The 24,055-nt window shown below is 43.3% G+C and overlaps 2 protein-coding genes and 2 long non-coding RNA genes across 7 annotated transcripts in view; 1 reads left to right on the top strand and 3 right to left on the bottom strand.

Annotated features, from left to right (window-relative positions):
- The window catches only part of rcor3 (REST corepressor 3), a 39,123-nt gene extending 32,194 nt beyond the window's left edge, over positions 1-6,929 (bottom strand). For both annotated transcript variants that reach the window (XM_061881126.1, XM_061881127.1), the window contains exons 1-2: positions 4,854-6,929; positions 4,694-4,750 (exon numbers count right to left, since the gene is read on the bottom strand). In XM_061881126.1, the coding sequence (XP_061737110.1) occupies positions 4,694-4,750; positions 4,854-4,977 (181 nt within the window). In that variant the 5' untranslated portion in view covers positions 4,978-6,929. The remainder of the gene's footprint in view (positions 1-4,693; positions 4,751-4,853) is intronic.
- mrps28 (mitochondrial ribosomal protein S28) lies at positions 5,454-6,229 on the top strand. The gene has a single exon (XM_061881128.1). The coding sequence runs from the start codon at positions 5,500-5,502 to the stop codon at positions 5,983-5,985; it is 486 nt and encodes a 161-aa protein (XP_061737112.1). The 5' UTR covers positions 5,454-5,499; the 3' UTR covers positions 5,986-6,229.
- A 29-nt stretch (positions 6,930-6,958) lies between the features above and the next one.
- On the bottom strand, positions 6,959-9,764 carry LOC133539085 (uncharacterized). Of its 3 annotated transcripts, XR_009803175.1 has the most exons (4): positions 8,595-9,764; positions 8,385-8,442; positions 7,167-8,335; positions 6,959-7,109 (listed from the first exon to the last, which is right to left on the bottom strand). It is a non-coding gene; the product is annotated as an uncharacterized LOC133539085 (long non-coding RNA). The 3 variants fall into 3 exon arrangements; XR_009803173.1 differs by having other exon boundaries at positions 7,167-8,442; XR_009803174.1 differs by having other exon boundaries at positions 7,167-8,433; positions 8,837-9,764.
- A 1,315-nt stretch (positions 9,765-11,079) lies between these two features.
- Positions 11,080-14,058, bottom strand: LOC133539082 (uncharacterized). Its single transcript, XR_009803172.1, has 3 exons — positions 12,591-14,058; positions 11,723-12,363; positions 11,080-11,404 (listed from the first exon to the last, which is right to left on the bottom strand). It is a non-coding gene; the product is annotated as an uncharacterized LOC133539082 (long non-coding RNA).
- Positions 14,059-24,055: the final 9,997 nt, after the last annotated feature.

Below are 24,055 nucleotides of genomic sequence, written 5' to 3'. Positions count from 1 at the left end.
CATACTGTACACAACAATATCACTTCTGTTATACTACTCCATACTGTACAGAACAATACTACTTCTGTTACTCTACTCCATACTGCAAACAACAATACTACTTCTGTTACTCTACTCCATACTGTACACAACAATACTACTTCTGTTACTCTACTCCGTACTGTACACAACAATACTACTTCTGTTATACTACTCCATACTGTACACAACAATACTACTTCTGTTACACTACTCCATACTGTACACAACAATACTACTTCTGTTACTCTACTCCATACTGTACACAACAATACTACTTCTGTTACTCAACTCCATACTGTACACAACAATACTACTTCTGTTACACTACTCCATACTGTACACAACAATACTACTTCTGTTACTCTACTCCATACTGCACACAACAATACTACTTCTGTTACACTACTCCATACTGTACACAACAATACTACTTCTGTTACTCTACTCCATACTGTACACAACAATATTACTTCTGTTATACTACTCCATACTGTACACAACAATACTACTTCTGTTACTCTACTCCATACTGTACACAACAATACTACTTCTGTTACTCTACTCCATACTGTACACAACAATACTACTTCTGTTACACTACTCCATACTGTACACAACAATATTACTTCTGTTATACTACTCCATACTGTACACAACAATACTACTTCTGTTATACTACTCCATACTGTACACAACAATACTACTTCTGTTACTCTACTCCATACTGTACACAACAATACTACTTCTGTTACTCTACTCCATACTGTACACAACAATACTACTTCTGTTACACTACTCCATACTGTACACAACAATACTACTTCTGTTACTCTACTCCATACTGTACACAACAATACTACTTCTGTTACACTACTCCATACCGTACACAACAATATTACTTCTGTTATACTACTCCATATTGTACACAACAATACTACTTATGTTATAGTACTCCATACAATAAACAACCATAGTATTCCAGTAATAGTACTCCACACAATACACAACAATACTACTCCTGTTATGGTAGCCCAAAGATGTGCTCACAACTCATGACTTTGACATCATTAATTACAAATCCAGACGAGTGTTGGAATATTCATGACTAAAAGCAGGACTACTTTAGTAGTGCATGTCCACTACTTTATTGTTGATGGAGGAATAACACATTTCATCGGGAACACTTGGGAATGGAAACACTATGAATACAGAACAACTAACAGGAAACATGATGACTACTAAAACACTTGATAATAATTGTACTAAAGTACTTTATTACTTTGGTAGCACAACATTTTAATAACAGTAATAAAATAGTTGATTACTTTGGTATTAGAAAATATTACTAATAGCAATAAAATACTTGATTACTTTGGTAATAAAAATACTATTACTAATTGTAGTAAAAGACATCATTACTTTGGTAGTAGAAAATATTGCTAATTGTAATAAAATACTTAATTGCTTTGGTCATTGAAAGTACTATTACTAATTAGTGAACACGAGGCTACTACATCTGTATTAGTGAACACGTACCGAGGCTACTACATCTGTGTTAGTGAACATGGACCGAGGCTACTACATCTGTGTTAGTGAACACGTACCGAGGCTACTACATCTGTGTTAGTGAACACGTACCGAGGCTACTACATCTGTGTTAGTGAACGTGGACCGAGGCTACTACATCTGTGTTAGTGAACACGTACCGAGGCTACTACATCTGTGTTAGTTAACACGTACCGAGGCTACTACTTCTGTGTTAGTGAACACGTACCGAGGCTACTACATCTGTGTTAGTGAACACGTACCGAGGCTACTACATCTGTGTTAGTGAACACGTACCGAGGCTACTACATCTGTGTTAGTGAACACGTACCGAGGCTACTACATCTGTGTTAGTGAACACGTACCAAGGCTACTACATCTGTGTTAGTGAACATGGACCGAGGCTACTACATCCGTGTTAGTGAACGTGGACCGAGGCAACTACATCTGTGTTAGTGAACACGTACCGAGGCTACTACATCTGTGTTAGTGAACATGGGCCAAGGCTACTGCATCTGTTAGTGAACATGGACTGAGGCTACTACATCTGTGTTAGTGAACACGGACTGAGGCTACTACATCTGTGTTAGTGAACACGGACTGAGGCTACTACATCTGTGTTAGTGAACGTGGACCGAGACTACTACATCTGTGTTAGTGAACATGGACTGAGGTTACTACATCTGTGTTAGTGAACATGGACCGAGGCTACTACATCTGTGTTAGTGAACGTGGACTGAGGCTACTACATCTGTGTTAGTGAACATGGACCAAGGCTACTACAAGGATTGAGGCTACTACGTTCACGTTAGTGAACATGGACCGAGGCTACTACATCCGTGTTAGTGAACATGGACCGAGGCTACTACACAGACCGAGGCTACTACATTCACGTTAGTGGACATGGACCGAGGCTACTACATCCGTGTTAGTGGACATGGACCAAGGCTACTACACGGATTGAGGCTACTACGTTGACGTTAGTGGATATGGACTGAGGCTACTACACGGATTGAGGCTACTACATTCACATTAGTGAACATGGACCGAGGCTACTACATCCATGTTAGTGAACACAGACCGAGGCTACTACATCCATGTTAGTGAACACAGACCGAGGCTACTACATCCATGTTAGTGAACACAGACCGAGGCTACTACATCCATGTTAGTGAACGCGGACCGAGGCTACTACACAGACCGAGGCTACTACATCCGTGTTAGTGAACACGAACCGAGGCTACTACACAGACCGAGGCTACTACGTTGACGTTAGTGTACATGGACCGAGGCTACTACACAGACCGAGGCTACTACATCCGTGTTAGCGAACACGGACCGAGGCTACTACACAGACCGAGGCTACTACGTTGACGATAGTGAACATGGACCGAGGCTACTACATTGACATTAGTGAACATGGACCGAGGCTACTACATTCACATTAGTGAACATGGACCGAGGCTACTACATTCATGTTAGTGAACACAGACCGAGGCTACTACATCGGTGTTAATGAACACGGGCCGAGGCTACTACACAGACCGAGGCTAATACATCCGTGTTAGTGAACACGGACCGAGGCTACTACACAGACCGAGGCTACTACGTTGACGTTAGTGAACATGGACCGAGGCTACTACATTGACATTAGTGAACAAGGACCGAGGCTACTACATCCATGTTAGTGAACACAGACCGAGGCTACTACATCCGTGTTACTGAACACAGACCGAGGCTACTACATCCGTGTTACTGAACACGGACCGAGGCTACTACATCCGTGTTACTGAACACGGACCGTGGCTACTACATCCGTGTTAGTGAACACGGACCGAGGCTACTACACAGACCGAGGCTACTACACAGACCGAGGCTACTACACAGACCGAGGCTACTACACAGACCGAGGCTACTACATCCGTGTTAGTGAACACGGACCGAGGCTACTACACAGACCGAGGCTACTACGTTGACGATAGTGAACGGGGACCGAGGCTACTACATCTGTGTTAGTGAACACGGACCGAGGCTACTACACAGACCGAGGCTACTACATCTGTGTTAGTGAACACGGACCGAGGCTACTACACAGACCGAGGCTACTACATCCGTGTTAGTGAACACGGACCGAGGCTACTACACAGACCGAGGCTACTACGTTGACGATAGTGAACATGGACCGAGACTACTACATTGACATTAGTGAACATGGACCGAGGCTACAACATTCACATTAGTGAACATGGTCCAAGGGTACTACATCCATGTTAGTGAACACAGACCGAGGCTACTACATCCGTGTTAGTGAACACGGACCGAGGCTACTACATCCGTGTTAGTGAAAACGGCCCGAGGCTACTACGTTGACGTTAGTGAACATGGACCGAGGCTACTACATTGACATTAGTGAACATGGACCGAGTCTACTACATCCGTGTTAGTGAACACAGACCGAGGCTGCTACATCCGTGTTAGTGAACACGGACCGAGGCTACTACACAGACCGAGGCTACTACATCCGTGTTAGTGAACAAGGACCGAGGCTACTACGTTGACGTTAGTGAACATAGACCGAGGCCACTACCTTGACATTAGTGGAGATGGACCGAGGCTACTACATTGACATTAGTGGACATGGACCGAGGCTACTACATCCGTGTTAGTGAACACGGACCGAGGCTACTACGTTGACGTTAGTGAACATGGACCGAGGCTACTACATTGACATTAGTGGAGATGTACCGAGGCTACTACACAGACCGAGGCTACTACGTTGACGTTAGTGAACACGGACCGAGGCTACTACATTGACATTAGTGGAGATGTACCGAGGCTACTACGTTGACGTTAGTGAACATGGTCCGAGGCTACTACATTGACATTAGTGGAGATGTACCGAGGCTACTACGTTGACGTTAGTGAACATGGTCCGAGGCTACTACATTGACATTAGTGGAGATGTACCGAGGCTACTACACAGACCGAGGCTACTACGTTGACGTTAGTGAACACGGACCGAGGCTACTACATTGACATTAGTGGAGATGGACCGAGGCTACTGCGGGGACCGAGGTCAGGTCTCGTGAGAGTATAAGTGAAGAGAATGGTTGTGAAAGCTGCTCACCAGCATCAAAGTCGGGGATGTGTGCTTGGTAATCTGCTCCGACTCTCATTCCAACATCTGAGAAAAGCCAGAAGAAAACATGTTGTTTACTTTTCGGAGCCGCAGCTACCTCAGCTAGCTAGCTAGCTAGCAGCCCGCTAGCGTGTTCGAGGCTACCCACCGTGGTCGTCGTCACTGCCGCTGTCGTCCGTCAAATGTCCGTTAGAGGCGTTGGACGGACTCTTGGTGCCGTTAGAACGAGCTTTGCCCAAGTATTCCGACCCTTTGTCCATCATTCCCGGCATGTCGGCGGAGGATGTTGTCGCCTAGCTTCCTCGCCTCGGTCACGGCGGCTGCTGTCGCCGTCAAAGTGCGGCGCCGCGCATGTTGTTGTTTACACACGGACACTTGTTGTGGTGACACAAAGTACACACTCACTTTCACACACTCACCGAGGACCAGGACCTGACTAACGCGGATTGATATTTCCCTGCAGTGATGCCACGGAGCTGGAAAGTAGATCCCTCCGCCATCACATCCCACAATAACAAGCAACATGACGTTTTTATTGGACTTGTATTTTCTCCCTGTGCGCATGCGCATTCACACACTTCTATACATTTTTATTTCATACTTTGTTATACTGTCCGCCATTTCTGTGTTCTATTGGTCTTACCATGACTTCGCTCTGTAGATATAAAACTATTCAAAAACAGTAGTCGAAAGTGCTTAAGCTATCCCACCGAGGACCAGCGGGGGGAAGCAGTGCGCCCAAGAAGCCTACTTCCGCCGGCCACCGGAAAAAGGAGAAGAAGAAGAGAGGCAAGATGGCGCTGCTTCGGAGGACGAGTGCAGTTGCGCTGCTGTCCCGCCCGCTCAGGACCTTCTGCTCCGGGACTTCCGGCAGCCAGCATGCCGACGACGACAAGCCAAAGTCGGGCTTCGCCGCCTCTTTCAGCTCGCCGCCGAAGGCTCCAGAGGCCAGCTTCGCCGCGCTGCTGCGTGCCAGCCCGCTGGTGCAGATGGGAGATGCCCGGAACAAGATGGCGGTGGGCACGGTCTTCCACGTGGTCGGCGACGACCTTTACGTCGACTTTGGCGCCAAACTGCACTGCGTGTGTCGGCGGCCCGCACGCGCACGCGCACTCAGTCTGGCGCGCGGCAGCACTGTCCGCCTCAGGCTCCAAGACCTGGAAGTGACGTCACGCTTCCTGGGGGGGTCCACCGACACTTCCTTGTTGGAGGCGCACGCCATCATCGTCTCCCCTCAGGACGAGGGAGACTCCTCCCCCGACCGTGACGTCACCCAGTAGACTGCCGTCTGCGCCGTGACGTCACCTGGGCCAGTACACTGGACAGTCTGAAACCTCGTCAAAATACACCTTTTGTGTTATTTAGTGTGTCAAACCTCATCAAAGTACACTTTTTGTGTTATATAGTTTGTCAAACTTCATCAAAATAAACCTTTTGTGTTATTTAGTGTGTCAAACCTCATCAAAATACACCTTTTGTGTTATTTAGTGTGTCAAACCTCATTAAAGTACACTTTTTGTGTTATTTAGTGCAGTGGTTCTCAACCTTTTTTCAGTGATGTACCCCCGTGAACATGTTTTTAATTCAAGTACCCCCTAATCAGAGCAAAGCATTTTTGGTTGAAAAAAGAGATAAAGAAGTAAAATACAGCACTATGTCATCAGTTTCTGATTTATTAAATTGTATAACAGTGCAAAATATTGCTCATTTGTAGTGGTCTTTCTTGAACTATTTGGGGAAAAAAAAGATATAAAAATAACTAAAAACTTGTTGAAAAAATAAAGAAGTGATTCAATTGTAAATGCAGATTTCTCCACATAGAAGTAATCATCAACTTAAAGTGCCCTCTTTGGGGATTGTAATAGAGATCTATCCGGATTCATCAACATACTTCTAAACATTTCTTCACAAAAAAAGACCTGTTTAACATCAATATTTATGGAACATGTCCACAAAAAAATCTAGCTGTCAACACTGAATATTGCATTGTTGCATTCATATTTTGTTGAAGTATTATTCAATAAATATATTTTAAAAAGATTTTTGCATTATTGCTATTTTTAGAATATTTTTAAAAAAATCTAACATACCCCTTGGCATTTGAGAACCACTGATTTAGTGTGAAACCTCATTAAAGTACACTTTTTGTATTCATGTGTCAAACCTGACACCCCCAACTTAGCACACCTTAAATACCTTAGACACCCGACTTACACTTTACACACCTTACACACCGACTTACACTTTACACACCTTACCCACCTGACTTAAACCTTACCCACCTGACTGACTTACACCTTACACACCTGACTTAAACCACCTAACTGACACACCTTACACACCTAAATTACACCACCTGACTTACACCTTAAACACCTGACTGACTTACTTACACCTTACACACCTGACTTACACCTTACACACCTGACTTACACCACCTGACACACCTGACTTACACCACCTGACTGACACACCTTACACACCTGACTTACACCTTACACACCTAACACACACCTTACACACCTGACTTACACCTTACACACCTAACACATACCTTACACACCTGACTTACACCTTACACACACCTTACACACCTGACTTACACTTTACACACGTAACACACACCTTACACACCTGACTTACACTTTACACACATAACACACATCTTACACCTTACACACCTGACTTACACTTTACACACATAACACACACCTTAAACACCTGACTGACATACCTTACACACCTGACTTACACCTTACACACCTAACACACACCTTACACACCTGACTTACACCTTACACACCTAACACACACCTTACACACCTGACTTACACTTTACACACATAACACACATCTTACAGACCTGACTTACACCTTACACACCTGACTTACACCTTAAACACCTAACACACACCTGACTTACACCTTACACACCTAACACAAACCTTACAGACCTGACTTACACCTTACACACCTGACTTACACCTTAAACACCTAACACACACCTGACTTACACCTTACACACCGAAGACACACCTTACACACCTGACTTACACCTTACACATCCAACACACACCTTACACACCTGACTTACACCTTACACACCTAAGACACACCTTACACACCTGACTTACACCTTACACACACCTTACACACCTGACTTAAACCTTAAACACCTAACACACACCTGACTAACACCTTACACACACCTTACACACCTGACTTACACCTTACACACCTAACACACCTGACTTACACCTTAAACACCTAACACACCTGACTTACACCTTACACACCTTAAACACCTGACTTACATCTTACACACCTAACACACACCTTACACACCTGACTTACACCTTACACACCTAAGACACACCTTACACACCTGACTTACACCTTACACACTTAACACACCTGACTTACACCTTACACACCTAACACACCTTAAACACCTGACTTACATCTTACACACCTAACACACACCTTACACACCTGACTTACACCTTACACACCTAACACACACCTTACACACCTGACTTACACCTTACACACCTAACACACACCTTACACACCCGACTTACACCTTACACACCTGACTTACACCTTACACACTTAACACACCTTACACACCTGACTTACACCTTACACACCTAACACACCTGACTTACACCTAACACACCTAAAACACCTGACTTACACCTTACACACCAAACACACCTGACTTACACCTAACACACCTGACTTACACCTAAAACACCTGACTTACACCTTACACACCTAACACACAACTTAAACACCTGACTGACACACCTTACACACCTGACTTACACCTAAAACACCTGACTTACACTTACACACATAACACACACCTTAAACACCTGACTGACACACCTTACACACCTGACTTACACCTTACACACCTAACACACACCTTACACACCTGACTTACACTTTACACACATAACACACATCTTACACACCTAACACACACCTTACACACCTGACTTACACCTTAAACACCTAACACACACCTTACACACCTGACTTACACCTTACACACCGAAGACACACCTTACACACCTGACTTACACCTTACACACCTAACACACACCTTACTTACACTTTACACACCTAACACAAACCTTACAGACCTGACTTACACCTAACACACACCTTACACACCTGACTTACACCTTACACACCTAACACACACCTTACACACCTGACTTACACTTTACACACATAACACACATCTTACAGACCTGACTTACACCTTACACACCTTAAACACCTGACTTACACTTTACACACCTGACTTACACCTTAAACACCTGACTTACACCTTAAACACCTGACTTACACCTTACACACCTGACTTACACCTTACACACCTGACTTACACCTTACACACCTGACTTACACCTAACACACCTGACTTACACCTTACACACCTGACTTACACCTTACACACCTGACTTACACCTAACACACCTGACTTACACCTAACACACCTGACTTACACCTTACACACCTGACTTACACCTTACACAGCTAACACACCTTAAAGACCTGACTTACACCTTAAAGACCTGACTTACACCTTACACACCTAACACACCTGACTTACTCCTTAGACACCTGACTTACACCTTACACACCTGACTTACACCTTATACACCTGACTTACACCTTAAACACCTGACTTACACCTTAAACACCTGACTTACACCTTACACACCTAACACACCTGACTTACACCTTAAACACCTGACTTACACCTTACACACCTAACACACCTGACTTACATCTTACACACCTAACTTACACCTAACACACCTGACTTACACCTTACACACCTAACACACCTGACTTACTCCTTAGACACCTGACTTACACCTTACACACCTGACTTACACCTTATACACCTGACTTACACCTTAAACACCTGACTTACACCTTAAACACCTGACTTACACCTTACACACCTAACACACCTGACTTACACCTTAAACACCTGACTTACACCTTACACACCTAACACACCTGACTTACACCTTACACACCTAACACACCTGACTTACACCTTACACACCTGACTTACACCTTACACACCTGACTTACACCTAACACACCTGACTTACACCTAACACACCTGACTTACACCTTACACACCTGACTTACACCTTACACAGCTAACACACCTTAAAGACCTGACTTACACCTTAAAGACCTGACTTACACCTTACACACCTAACACACCTGACTTACTCCTTAGACACCTGACTTACACCTTACACACCTGACTTACACCTTATACACCTGACTTACACCTTAAACACCTGACTTACACCTTAAACACCTGACTTACACCTTACACACCTAACACACCTGACTTACACCTTAAACACCTGACTTACACCTTACACACCTAACACACCTGACTTACATCTTACACACCTAACTTACACCTAACACACCTGACTTACACCTTACACACCTGACTTACACATTACACACCTGATTTACACCTTACACACCTGACTTACACCTTAAACACCTGACTTACACCTTAAACACCTGACTTACACCTTACACACCTCAAACACCTGACTTACACCTTACACACCTAACACACCTGACTTACACCTTACACACCTAACACACCTGACTTACACCTTAAACACCTGACTTACACCTTACACACCTGACTTACACCTAACACACCTGACTTACACCTTACACACCTGACTTACACCTTACACAGCTAACACACCTTAAAGACCTGACTTACACCTTAAAGACCTGACTTACACCTTACACACCTAACACACCTGACTTACTCCTTAGACACCTGACTTACACCTTACACACCTGACTTACACCTTAAACACCTGACTTACACCTTAAACACCTGACTTACACCTTACACACCTAACACACCTGACTTACACCTTAAACACCTGACTTACACCTTACACACCTAACACACCTGACTTACACCTTAAACACCTGACTTACACCTTACACACCTAACACACCTGACTTACACCTTACACACCTAACTTACACCTAACACACCTGACTTACACCTTACACACCTGACTTACACATTACACACCTGACTTACACCTTACACACCTGACTTACACCTTAAACACCTGACTTACACCTTACACACCTGACTTACACCTTACACACCTAACACACCTGACTTACACCTTAAACACCTGACTTACACCTTACACACCTCAAACACCTGACTTACACCTTACACACCTAACACACCTGACTTACACCTTACACACCTAACACACCTGACTTACACCTTAAACACCTGACTTACACCTTACACACCTGACTTACACCTTACACACCTGACTTACACCTTACACAGCTAACACACCTTAAAGACCTGACTTACACCTTAAAGACCTGACTTACACCTTACACACCTAACACACCTGACTTACTCCTTACACACCTGACTTACACCTTACACACCTGACTTACACCTTAAACACCTGACTTACACCTTACACACCTGACTTACACCTTATACACCTGACTTACACCTTAAACACCTGACTTACACCTTAAACACCTGACTTACACCTTACACACCTAACACACCTGACTTACACCTTAAACACCTGACTTACACCTTACACACCTTAAACACCTGACTTACACCTTACACACCTAACACACCTGACTTACACCTTACACACCTGACTTACACATTACACACCTGACTTACACCTTACACACCTGACTTACACCTTAAACACCTGACTTACACCTTACACACCTGACTTACATCTTACACACCTGACTTACACCTTAAACACCTGACTTACACCTTACACACCTGACTTACACCTTACACACCTGACTTACACATTACACACCTGACTTACACCTTACACACCTGACTTACACATTACACACCTGACTTACACCTTACACACCTGACTTACACCTTAAACACCTGACTTACACCTTACACACCTCGAACACCTGACTTACACCTTACACACCTAACACACCTGACTTACACCTTAAACACCTGACTTACACCTTACACACCTGACTTACACCTAACACACCTGACTTACACCTTACACACCTGACTTACACCTTACACAGCTAACACACCTTAAAGACCTGACTTACACCTTACACACCTGACTTACTCCTTAGACACCTGACTTACACCTAACACACCTGACTTACACCTTACACACCTGACTTACACCTAACACACCTGACTTACACCTTACACACCTGACTTACACCTTACACAGCTAACACACCTTAAAGACCTGACTTACACCTTAAAGACCTGACTTGCACCTTACACACCTGACTTACACCTTACACACCTGACTTACACCTAACACACCTGACTTACACCTTACACACCTGACTTACACCTTACACAGCTAACACACCTTAAAGACCTGACTTACACCTTAAAGACCTGACTTGCACCTTACACACCTGACTTACTCCTTAGACACCTGACTTACACCTTAAACACCTGACTTACACCTTAAACACCTGACTTACACCTTACACACCTAACACACCTGACTTACACCTTAAACACCTGACTTACACCTTACACACCTTAAACACCTGACTTACACCTTACACACCTAACACACCTGACTTACACCTTACACACCTAACTTACACCTAACACACCTGACTTACACCTTACACACTTGACTTACACATTACACACCTGACTTACACCTTACACACCTGACTTACACCTTAAACACCTGACTTACACCTTACACACCTGACTTACACCTTACACACCTAACACACCTGACTTACACCTTAAACACCTGACTTAGACCTTACACACCTTAAACACCTGACTTACACCTTACACACCTAACACACCTGACTTACACCTTAAACACCTGACTTACACCTTACACACCTGACTTACACCTTAAACACCTGACTTACACCTTACACACCTAACACACCTGACTTACACCTTACACACGTAACACACCTAACACACCTGACTTACACCTTAAACACCTGACTTACACCTTACACACCTTAATCACATGACTTACACCTTAAACACCTGACTTACACCTTACACACCTGACTTACACCTTACACACCTGACTTACACCTTAAACACCTGACTTACACCTAACACACCTGACTTACACCTTACACACCTGACTTACACCTTACACAGCTAACACACCTTAAAGACCTGACTTACACCTTAAAGACCTGACTTACACCTTACACACCTAACACACCTTAAACACCTGACTTACACCTTACACACCTGACTTACACCTTATACACCTGACTTACACCTTAAACACCTGACTTACGCCTTATACACCTGACTTACACCTTAAACACCTGACTTACACCTTACACACCTAACCCACCTGACTTACACCTTAAACACCTGACTTACACCTTACACACCTAACACACCTGACTTATACCTCAAACACCTGACTTACACCTTACACACCTAACTTACACCTTAAACACCTGACTTACACCTTACACACCTGACTTACACCTTACACACCTGACTTACACCTTAAACACCTGACTTGCACCTTACACACCTAACACACCTGACTTACACCTTACACACCTGACTTACACCTTACACACCTGACTTACACCTTAAACACCTGACTTACACCTTACACACCTAACACACCTGACTTACACCTTACACACCTGACTTACACCTTAAACACCTGACTTACACCTTACACACCTAACTTACACCTTAAACACCTGACTTACACCTTACACACCTAACACACCTGACTTACACCTTAAACACCTGACTTACACCTTACACACCTGACTTACACCTTAAACACCTGACTTACACCTTACACACCTAACTTACACCTTAAACACCTGACTTACACCTTACACACCTAACTTACACCTTAAACACCTGACTTACACCTTACACACCTAACACACCTGACTTACACCTTAAACACCTGACTTACACCTTACACACCTAACTTACACCTTAAACACCTGACTTACACCTTACACACCTAACACACCTGACTTACACCTTACACACCTGACTTACACCTTAAACACCTGACTTACACCTTACACACCTAACTTACACCTTAAACACCTGACTTACACCTTACACACCTAACTTACACCTTAAACACCTGACTTACACCTTACACACCTAACTTACACCTTACACACCTAACTTACACCTTAAACACCTGACTTACACCTTACACACCTAACACACCTGACTTACACCTTAAACACCTGACTTACACCTTACACACCTAACTTACACCTTAAACACCTGACTTACACCTTACACACCTAACTTACACCTTACACACCTAACTTACACCTTAAACACCTGACTTACACCTTACACACCTGACTTACACCTTACACACCTGACTTACACCTTAAACACCTGACTTACACCTAACACACCTAACTTACACCTTAAACACCTGACTTACACCTTACACACCTAACACACCTGACTTACACCTTACACACCTGACTTACACCTTAAACACCTGACTTACACCTTACACACCTGACTTACACCTTACACACCTGACTTACACCTTACACACCTGACTTACACCTTACACACCTGACTTACACCTTAACCACCTGACTTACACACCAAAAATCTCCTGTGGATTGAAGGTTTACAAAACATGACTATAGTTGTATTGTTCAATCAAACAATGTTTACTTATTTAGCCCTAAATCACAAGCGCTTTAAAGGGCTGCACAAGCCACAATGACATCTGTGGTACAGAGCCCACATAAAGGCAAGGAAAAACTCACCCCAGTGGGATGTAGATGTGAATGACTATGAGAAACCTTGGGGGGGGGGGTTGCCCACAAATGCAGTCCTCCCCAAGTACCCCCCCCCCCTAGGGGACCGAAAGCAATGGATGTCGAGCAGGTCTAACATGATACTGTGAAAGTTCAATCCATAGTGGATCCAACACAGCAGCGAGAGTTCAGTCCACAGGAAACCATCCCAAGCGGAGGCGGATCAGCAGCGTAGAGATGTCCCCAACTGATACACAGGCGAGCGGTCCATCCTGGGTCCTGACTCTGGACAGCCAGTACTTCATCCATGGTCATCGGACCGGACCCCCTCCACAAGGGAGGGGGGGACAGAGGAGAAAAATTAAAGAAGCGGCAGATCAACTGGTCTACAAAGGGAGTCTATTTAAAGGCTAGAGTATACAAATGAGTTTTAAGGTGAGACTTAAATGCTTCTACTGAGGTAGCATCTCGAACTGTTACCGGGAGGGCATTCCAGAGTACTGGAGCCAGACAGGAAAACGCTCTATAGCCCGCAGACTTTTTTTGGGATTTAGGAATCACTAATAAGCCGGAGTCCTTTGAAGGCAGACTTCTTCCCGGGACATATGGTACAATACAATCGGCAAGATAGGATGGAGCTAGACCGTGTAGTATTTTATACGTAAGTAGTAAAACCTTAAAGTCACATCTTAAGTGCACAGGAAGCCAGTGCAGGTGAGCCAGTATAGGTATATATGTATGTATATATGTATATAAAGGTATATACAGTATAGGTATATATGTATATAAAGGTATATACAGTATAGGTATATATGTATGTATATATGTATATAAAGGTATATACAGTATAGGTATATATGTATGTATATATGTATATAAAGGTATATACAGTATAGGTATACATGTAGGTATATATGTATATACAAGGTATATACAGTATAGGTCTATATTTATGTATATATGTATATAAAGGTATATACAGTATAGGTATATATGTATGTATATATGTATATAAAGGTATATACAGTATAGGTATACATGTAGGTATATATGTATATAAAGGTATATACAGTATAGGTATACATGTATGTATACATGTATATAAATGTATATACAGTATAGGTATCTATGTAGGTATATATGTATATACAAGGTATATACAGTATAGGTATATATTTATGTATATATGTATATAAAGGTATATACAGTATAGGGATATATGTATGTATATATGTATATAAAGGTATATACAGTATAGGTGTATATATGTATGTATGTATATATGTATATAAAGGTATATACAGTATAAGTATATATGTATATAAAGGTATATAGAGTACAGGCGTAATATGATCAAACTTTCTTGTTCTTGTCAAAAGTCTAGCAGCCGCATTTTGTACCAACTGTAATCTTTTAATGCTAGACATGGGGAGACCCGAAAATAATACGTTACAGTAATCGGGGCGAGACGTAACAAACGCATGGATAATGATCTCAGCGTCTTTAGTGGACAAAATGGAGTGAATTTTAGCGATATTACGGAGATGAAATAAGGCCGTTTTACTAACGCTTTTAATGTCTGACTCAAAGGAGAGAAGAGAGTTGAATGGAAGATAATACCCAGATTCTTTACCGAGTCACCTTCTTTAATTGTTTGCTTGTCAAATGTTAAAGTTGTATTATTAAATAGAGGTCGGTGTCTAGCAGGACCGATAATCAGCATTTCCGTTTTGTTGTATTGTTGTATGGTTGTTTTGTTGTATTGTGATATGGTTGTATTATTTTATGGTTGTGTAGTTGTATTGTTGTTTAGTTGTATAGTTTTATGGTTGTATGGTAGTTGTATTGTTGTATGGTTTTATTGTTGTACGGTTGTTTTGTTGTATTGTGTTAGGGTTTTATTGTTTTATGGTTGTATAGTTGTTTAGTTGTATAGTTTTATGGTGGTTGTATTGTTGTATTGTTTTATGGTTGTATAGTTGTATTGTTGTTTAGTTGTATAGTTATATGGTTGTATTGTTTTATGGTTGTATTGATTTATGGTGGTATAGTAGTATTGTTGTTTAGTTGTATGGTTTTATGGTTGTATAATTGTAGTGTTTTTTAGTTGCAAATTTGCATTGTTTTATGGTTGTATTGCTGTATGGTTGTTTTGTTGTATAGTTGTATTATTTGTATGGTTGTTTTGTTGTATTGTTTTATGGTTGTATAGTTCTATGGTTGTATTGTTTTATTGTTTAGTTGTATGGTTGTATTGTTTTATGGTTGTATTGTTGTTTAGTTATATTGTTTTATGGTTGTATAGTTGTATTGTTGTTTGGTTGTATGGTTCTATTGTTGTATGGTTTTATGGTTGTATAGTTGTATGTTTCTATTCTTGTATGAATGTTTTGTTGTATTGTGTTTTGGTTGTATTGTTTTATGGTTGTATAGTTGTATTGTTGTTTAGTTATATGGTGGGTGTACTGTTTTATGGTTGTGTAGTTGTATTGTTGTTTAGTTGTATGGTTGTAAAGTTGTATTGTTGTATAGTTTTATAGTTGTATGGTTGTATGGTTTTATTGTTGTATGGTTGTTTTGTTGTATTGTGTTATGGTTGAATTGTTTTATGGTTGTATTGTTGTTTACCTGTGTAGTTTTATGGTTGTATGGTGGTTGTATTGTTGTATAGTTGTATTTTTGTATGATTGTATAGTTTTATGGTTGTATAGTTATATGGTTGTATTGTTGTATGGTTGTTTTGTTGTATTGTGTTGTGGTGGTTTTGTTTTATGGTTGTATAGTTGTATTGTTGTTTAGTTTTATGGTTGCATGGTGGTTGTATTGTTGTATTGTTTTATGGTGGTATTGATTCATGGTTGTGGAGTTGTATTATTGTTTAGTTATATGGTTGGATTGTTTTATGGTTGTATAGTTGTATTGTTTAGTTGTATTGTATTGTTGTATGGTTGTACAGGCGTATAATTTGTATGGTTGTTTTGTTGTATTGTTTTATGGTTGTATAAATCTATGGTTGTATTGTTTTATTGTTGTTTAGTTGTATGGTTGTATTGATTTATGGTTGTATAGTTGTATGGTTGTATTGTTTTATGGTTGTAAGGTTGTATTGTTGTATAGTTTTATAATTGTATGGTTTTGTTGTTGTATGGTTGTATTGTTGTATGGTTGTTTTGTTGTATTGTGTTATGGTTAAATTGTTTTATAGTTGTATTGTTGTTTAGCTGTGTAGTTTTATGGTTGCATGGTGGTTGTATTGTTTTATGGTGGTATTGATTTATGGTTGTGTAGTTGTATTGTATTGTTGTATGGTTGTACAGGCGTATAATTTGTATGGTTGTTTTGTTGTATTGTTTTATGGTTGTATAAATCTATGGTTGTATTGTTTTATTGTTGTTTAGTTGTATGGTTGTATTGATTTATGGTTGTATAGTTGTACTGTTGTTTAGTTGTATTGTTTAATGGTTTGCCCACATTTGAGGTCCTCTCCAAGGTTTCTCATAGTCATCATTGTCACTGGCGTCCCACTGGGTGTGAGTTTTCCTTGCCCTTATGTGGGTTCTTCCGGGGATGTTGTAGTAGTTTGTACAGTCCTTTGAGACATTTGTGATTTAGGGCTATATAAATAAACATTGATTGATTGATTGATTGATTGATTGAACACTGTGAAAAAGTAACACTGGAGGAACACACTCTGACACATGAGGGAGGGTGACACAGGTGACATTTACACACGAGGGAGGGTGACACAGGTGACATTTACACACATGAGGGAGGGTGACACAGGTGACATTTACACACGAGGGAGGGTGACACAGGTGACATTTACACACATGAGGGAGGGTGACACAGGTGACATTTACACACATGAGGGAGGGTGACACAGGTGACATTTACACACATGTGGGAGGGTGACACAGGTGACATTTACACACAAGAGGGAGGGTGACACTGGTGACATTTACACACATGAAGGAGGGTGACACAGGTGACATTTACACACATGAGGGAGGGTGACACAGGTGACATTTACACACAAGAGGGAGGGTGACACAGGTGACATTTACACACATGAGGGAGGGTGACACAGGTGACATTTACACACAAGAGGGAGGGTGACACAGGTGACATTTACACACATGAGGGAGGGTGACACAGGTGACATTTACACACAAGAGGGAGGGTGACACAGGTGACATTTACACACATGAGGGAGGGTGACACAGGTGACATTTACACACATGAGGGAGGGTGACACAGGTGACATTTACACACGAGGGAGGGTGACACAGGTGACATTTACACACATGAGGGAGGGTGACACAGGTGACATTTACACACGAGGGAGGGTGACACAGGTGACATTTATACACAAGAGGGAGGGTGACACAGGTGACATTTACACACATGAGGGAGGGTGACACAGGTGACATTTACACACAAGAGGGAGGGTGACACAGGTGACATTTACACACACGAGGGAGGGTGACACAGGTGACATTTACACACATGAGGGAGGGTGACACAGGTGACATTTACACACAAGAGGGAGGGTGACACAGGTGACATTTACACACAAGAGGGAGGGTGACACAGGTGACATTTACACACATGAGGGAGGGTGACACAGGTGACATTTACACACATGAGGGAGGGTGACACAGGTGACATTTACACACGAGGGAGGGTGACACAGGTGACATTTACACACATGAGGGAGGGTGACACAGGTGACATTTACACACATGAGGGAGGGTGACACAGGTGACATTTACACACGAGGGAGGGTGACACAGGTGACATTTACACACACGAGGGAGGGTGGCACAGGTGACATTTACACACATGAGGGAGGGTGACACAGGTGACATTTACACACATGAGGGAGGGTGACACAGGTGACAATCAGGAGAGACATCAGACCAGTGATACAGGAGGAAGAGCAAGTGATCTAAAACGAGAGGGAGAGTCAGCATTTCAAAATTAAACAGGAAATGACCAGACAACGTGAAACCAGACGAAACCCAGACAACACATCACCCAGGTGTAACAGGACACATACTTCTAGTACATGTGCACACGTACTTCTAGTACATGTATACACGTACTTCGAGGACTCGTGTACACGTACTTTGAGTACATGTGTAAACGTACTTTTAGTACATCTGTACACGTACTTCTAGTACACGTGTACACGTACTTCGAGTACGTGTAAACGTACTTCTAGTACATCTGTACACGTACTTCTAGTACATCTGTACACGTACTTCTAGTACTCGTATACACGTACTTCGAGTACATGTGTAAACGTACTTCCAGTACATCTGCACACGTACTTCTAGTACTCGTGTACACGTACTTCTAGTACATGTGTACACGTACCTCTAGTACATGTGTACACATACTTCTACTACATGTGTACACGTACCTCTAGTACATGTGTACACATACTTCTACTACATGTGTACATGTACTTCTAGTACATGTGTACACGTACTTCTAGTACTCGTGTACAGTACTTTGAGTACATGTGTAAATATACTTCTAGTACTCGTGTACACGTACTTCTAGTACATGTGTACACGTACTTCTAGTACATGTGTACACGTACTTCTAGTACATGTGTACACGTACTTCTAGTACATGTGTACACGTACTTCTAGTACTTGTGTACACATATTTCTAGTACATGTGTACACGTACTTCTAGTACGTGTACACGTACCTCTAGTACATGTGTACACATACTTCTACTACTTGTGTACACGTACTTCTAGTACATGTGAACACGTACTTCTAGTACATGTGTACACGTTCTTCTAGTACATGTGTACACGTACTTCTAGTACATGTGTACACGTACTTCTAGTACATGTGTACACGTACTTCTAGTACTTGTGTACACGTACTTCTAGTACATGTGTACACGTACTTCTAGTACATGTGTACACGTACTTCTAGTACATGTGTACATGTACTTCTAGTACTTGTGTACACGTACTTCTAGTACACGTGTACACGTACTTCTAGTACACGTGTACACGTACTTCTAGTACACGTGTACACGTACTTCTAGTACACGTGTACACGTACTTCTAGTACACGTGTACACGTACTTCTAGTACACGTGTACACGTACTTCTAGTACACATGTACACGTACTTCTAGTACACATGTACACTTACTTCTAGTACACGTGTACACGTACCTCTAGTACACATGTACACTTACTTCTAGTACACGTGTACACTTACTTCTAGTACATGTGTACACATACTTCTAGTACTCGTGTACACGTACTTCTAGTACATGTGTACATGTACTTCTAGTACATGTGTACACGTACTTCTAGTGCATGTGTACACGTACTTCTAGTACATGTGTACACGTACTTCTAGTACACGTGTACACATACTTCTAGTACTCGTGTACACGTACTTCTAGTACATGTGTACACATACTTCTAGTACTCGTGAACACGTACTTCTAGTACATGTGTACACGTACTTCTAGTGCATGTGTACACGTACTTCTAGTACATGTGTACACATACTTCTAGAACGTGTGTACACATACTTCATCAACAGGTCACATGATTAGGTACACCATGTTCCCACATGTGCTGGTCAGTGTTTAGGATGCAAATGCCTCCACTATGTGACCTCACAGCCCCTCCCCCTCTGGACAACACTACAATTATTAGTAGTACATCAGTAAATACTATTATATATTATTAGTAATACTATTATTATACACTATTAGTATTACTACAATAAAATATTGTTACTATATACTATTAGTATAAATGCATCCATCCATCCATCTTCTTCCGCTTATCTGAGGTCGGGTCGCGGGGCAACAGCCTAAGCAGGGAAACCCAGACTTCCCTCTCCCCAGCCACTTCGTCTAGCTCTTCCCGGGGGATCCCGAGGCGTTCCCAGGCCAGCCGGGAGACATAGTCTTCCCAACGTGTCCTGGGTCTTCCCCGTGGCCTCCTACCGGTTGGACGTGCCCTAAACACCTCCCTAGGGAGGCGTTCGGGTGGCATCCTGACCAGATGCCCGAACCACCTCATCTGGCTCCTCTCCATGTGGAGGAGCAGCGGCTTTACTTTGAGTTCCTCCCGGATGACAGAGCTTCTCACCCTATCTCTAAGGGAGAGACCCGCCACCCGGCAGAGGAAACTCATTTCAGCCGCTTGTACCCGTGATCTTATCCTTTCGGTCATGACCCAAAGCTCATGACCATAGGTGAGGATGGGAACGTAGATCGACCGGTAAATTGAGAGCTTTGCCTTCCGGCTCAGCTCCTTCTTCACCACAACGGATCGGTACAACGTCCGCATTACTGAAGACGCCGCACCGATCTGCCTGTCGATCTCACGATCCACTCTTTCCCGACTCGTGAACAAGACTACTAGGTACTTGAACTCCTCCACTTGGGGAAAGGTCTCCTCCCCAACCCGTAGATGACATTCCACCCTTTCCCGGGCAAGAACCATGGACTCGGACTTGGAGGTGCTGATTCTCATTCCGGTCGCTTCACACTCGGCTGCAAACCGATCCAGTGAGAGCTGAAGATCCCATTCAGATGAAGCCATCAGGACCACATCATCTGCAAAAAGCAGAGACCTAATCCTGCGGTCACCAAACCGGAACCCCTCAACGCCTTCACTGCGCCTAGAAATTCTGTCCATAAAAGTTATGAACAGAATCGGTGACACAGGACAGCCTTGGCGGAGTCCAACCCTCACTGGAAATGTGTTCGACTTACTGCCGGCAATGGGAGCGGACCGCCACAATAAGACAGTCCGATACCCCATACTGTCTGAGCACTCCCCACAGGACTTCATCAGGGACACGGTCGAATGCCTTCTCCAAGTCCACAAAGCACATGTACACTGGTTGGGCAAACTCCCATGCACCCTCAAGAACCCTGCCGAGAGTATAGAGCTAGTCCACAGTTCCACGACTAAGACGAAAACCACACTGTTCCTCCTGAATCCGAGGTTCGATTATCCGGCGTAGCCTCCTCTCCAGTACACCTGAATAAACCTTACCGGGAAGGCTGAGGAGTGTGATCCCACGATGGTCTCATCTTAAAACTCATCTGTATACTCTAGCCTTTAAATAGACCTCCTTTTTAGACCAGTTGATCTGCCGCTTCTTTTCTTTCTCCTATGTCCCCCCCTCCCTTGTGGAGGGGGTCCGGTCCGATGACCATGGATGAAGTACTGACTGTCCAGAGTCGAGACCCAGGATGGACCGCTCGTCGGGACCCAGGATGGACCGCTCGCCTGTATCGGTTGGGGACATCTCTACGCTGCTGATCCGCTTGAGATGGTTTCCTGTGGACGGGACTCTCACTGCTGTCTTGGAGCCACTATGGATTGAACTTTCACAGTATCATGTTAGACCCGCTCGACATCCATTGCTTTCGGTCCCCTAGAGGGGGGGGGGGGTTGCCCACATCTGAGGTCCTCTCCAAGGTTTCTCATAGTCAGCATTGTCACTGGCGTCCCACTGAATGTGAATTCTCCCTGCCCACTGGGTGTGAGTTTTCCTTGCCCTTTTGTGGGTTCTTCCGAGGATGTTGTAGTCGTAATGATTTGTGCAGTCTTTTGAGACATTTGTGATTTGGGGCTATATAAATAAACATTGATTGATTGATTGATAGTTGGAACACACCCTCCAGTCCCCCTTCTTAAAGAGAGGAACCACCACCCCGGTCTGCCAATCCAGAGGTACCGCCCCCGATGTCCACACGATGCTGCAGAGTCTTGTCAACCAAGACAGCCCCACAGCATCCAGAGCCTTAAGGAACTCCGGGCGGATCTCATCCACCCCTGGGGCCTTGCCACCGAGGAGCTTTTTAACTACTTCGGCAACCTCAGCCACAGAAATAGGAGAGTCCACAACAGATTCCCCAGGAACTCCTCCCTCATAGGAAGATGTGTTGGTGGGATTGAGGAGGTCTTCGAAGTATTCCTTCCACCTATCCACAACATCCACAGTCGAGGTCAGCAGAACACCATCCGCACCATACACGGTGTTGATAGTGCACTGCTTCCCCTTCCTGAGGCGGCGGACGGTGGTCCAGAATCGCTTCGAAGCCATCCGGAAGTCGTTTTCCATGGCTTCCCCGAACTCCTCCCATGTCCGAGTTTTTGCCTCTGCGACCGCTGAAGCTGCACACAGCTTGGCCTGTCGGTACCTGTCCACTACCTCCGTAGTCCTATGAGTCAAAAGGACCCGATAGGACTACTTCTTCAGCTTGACGGCATCCCTCACCGCTGGTATCCACCAAGGGTTTTATGATTGCCGCCCCGACAAGCACCAACTACTTTGCGGCCACAGCTCCGATCAGCCGCCTGGACAATAGAGGTGCGGAACATGGTCCACTCGGACTCAATGTCCAGCACCTCCCTCGTGACATGTTCGAAGTTCTTCCGGAAGTGGGAATTGAAACTTTCTCTGACAGGAGACTCTGCCAGACG

The sequence above is a fragment of the Nerophis ophidion genome, linkage group LG20 (genome assembly GCF_033978795.1).
Source record: "Nerophis ophidion isolate RoL-2023_Sa linkage group LG20, RoL_Noph_v1.0, whole genome shotgun sequence".
NCBI lineage: Eukaryota > Metazoa > Chordata > Actinopteri > Syngnathiformes > Syngnathidae > Nerophis > Nerophis ophidion.
The sequence above is the reverse complement of the archived record's forward strand: the minus strand, read 5'-3'. Positions and strand labels throughout refer to the sequence as shown.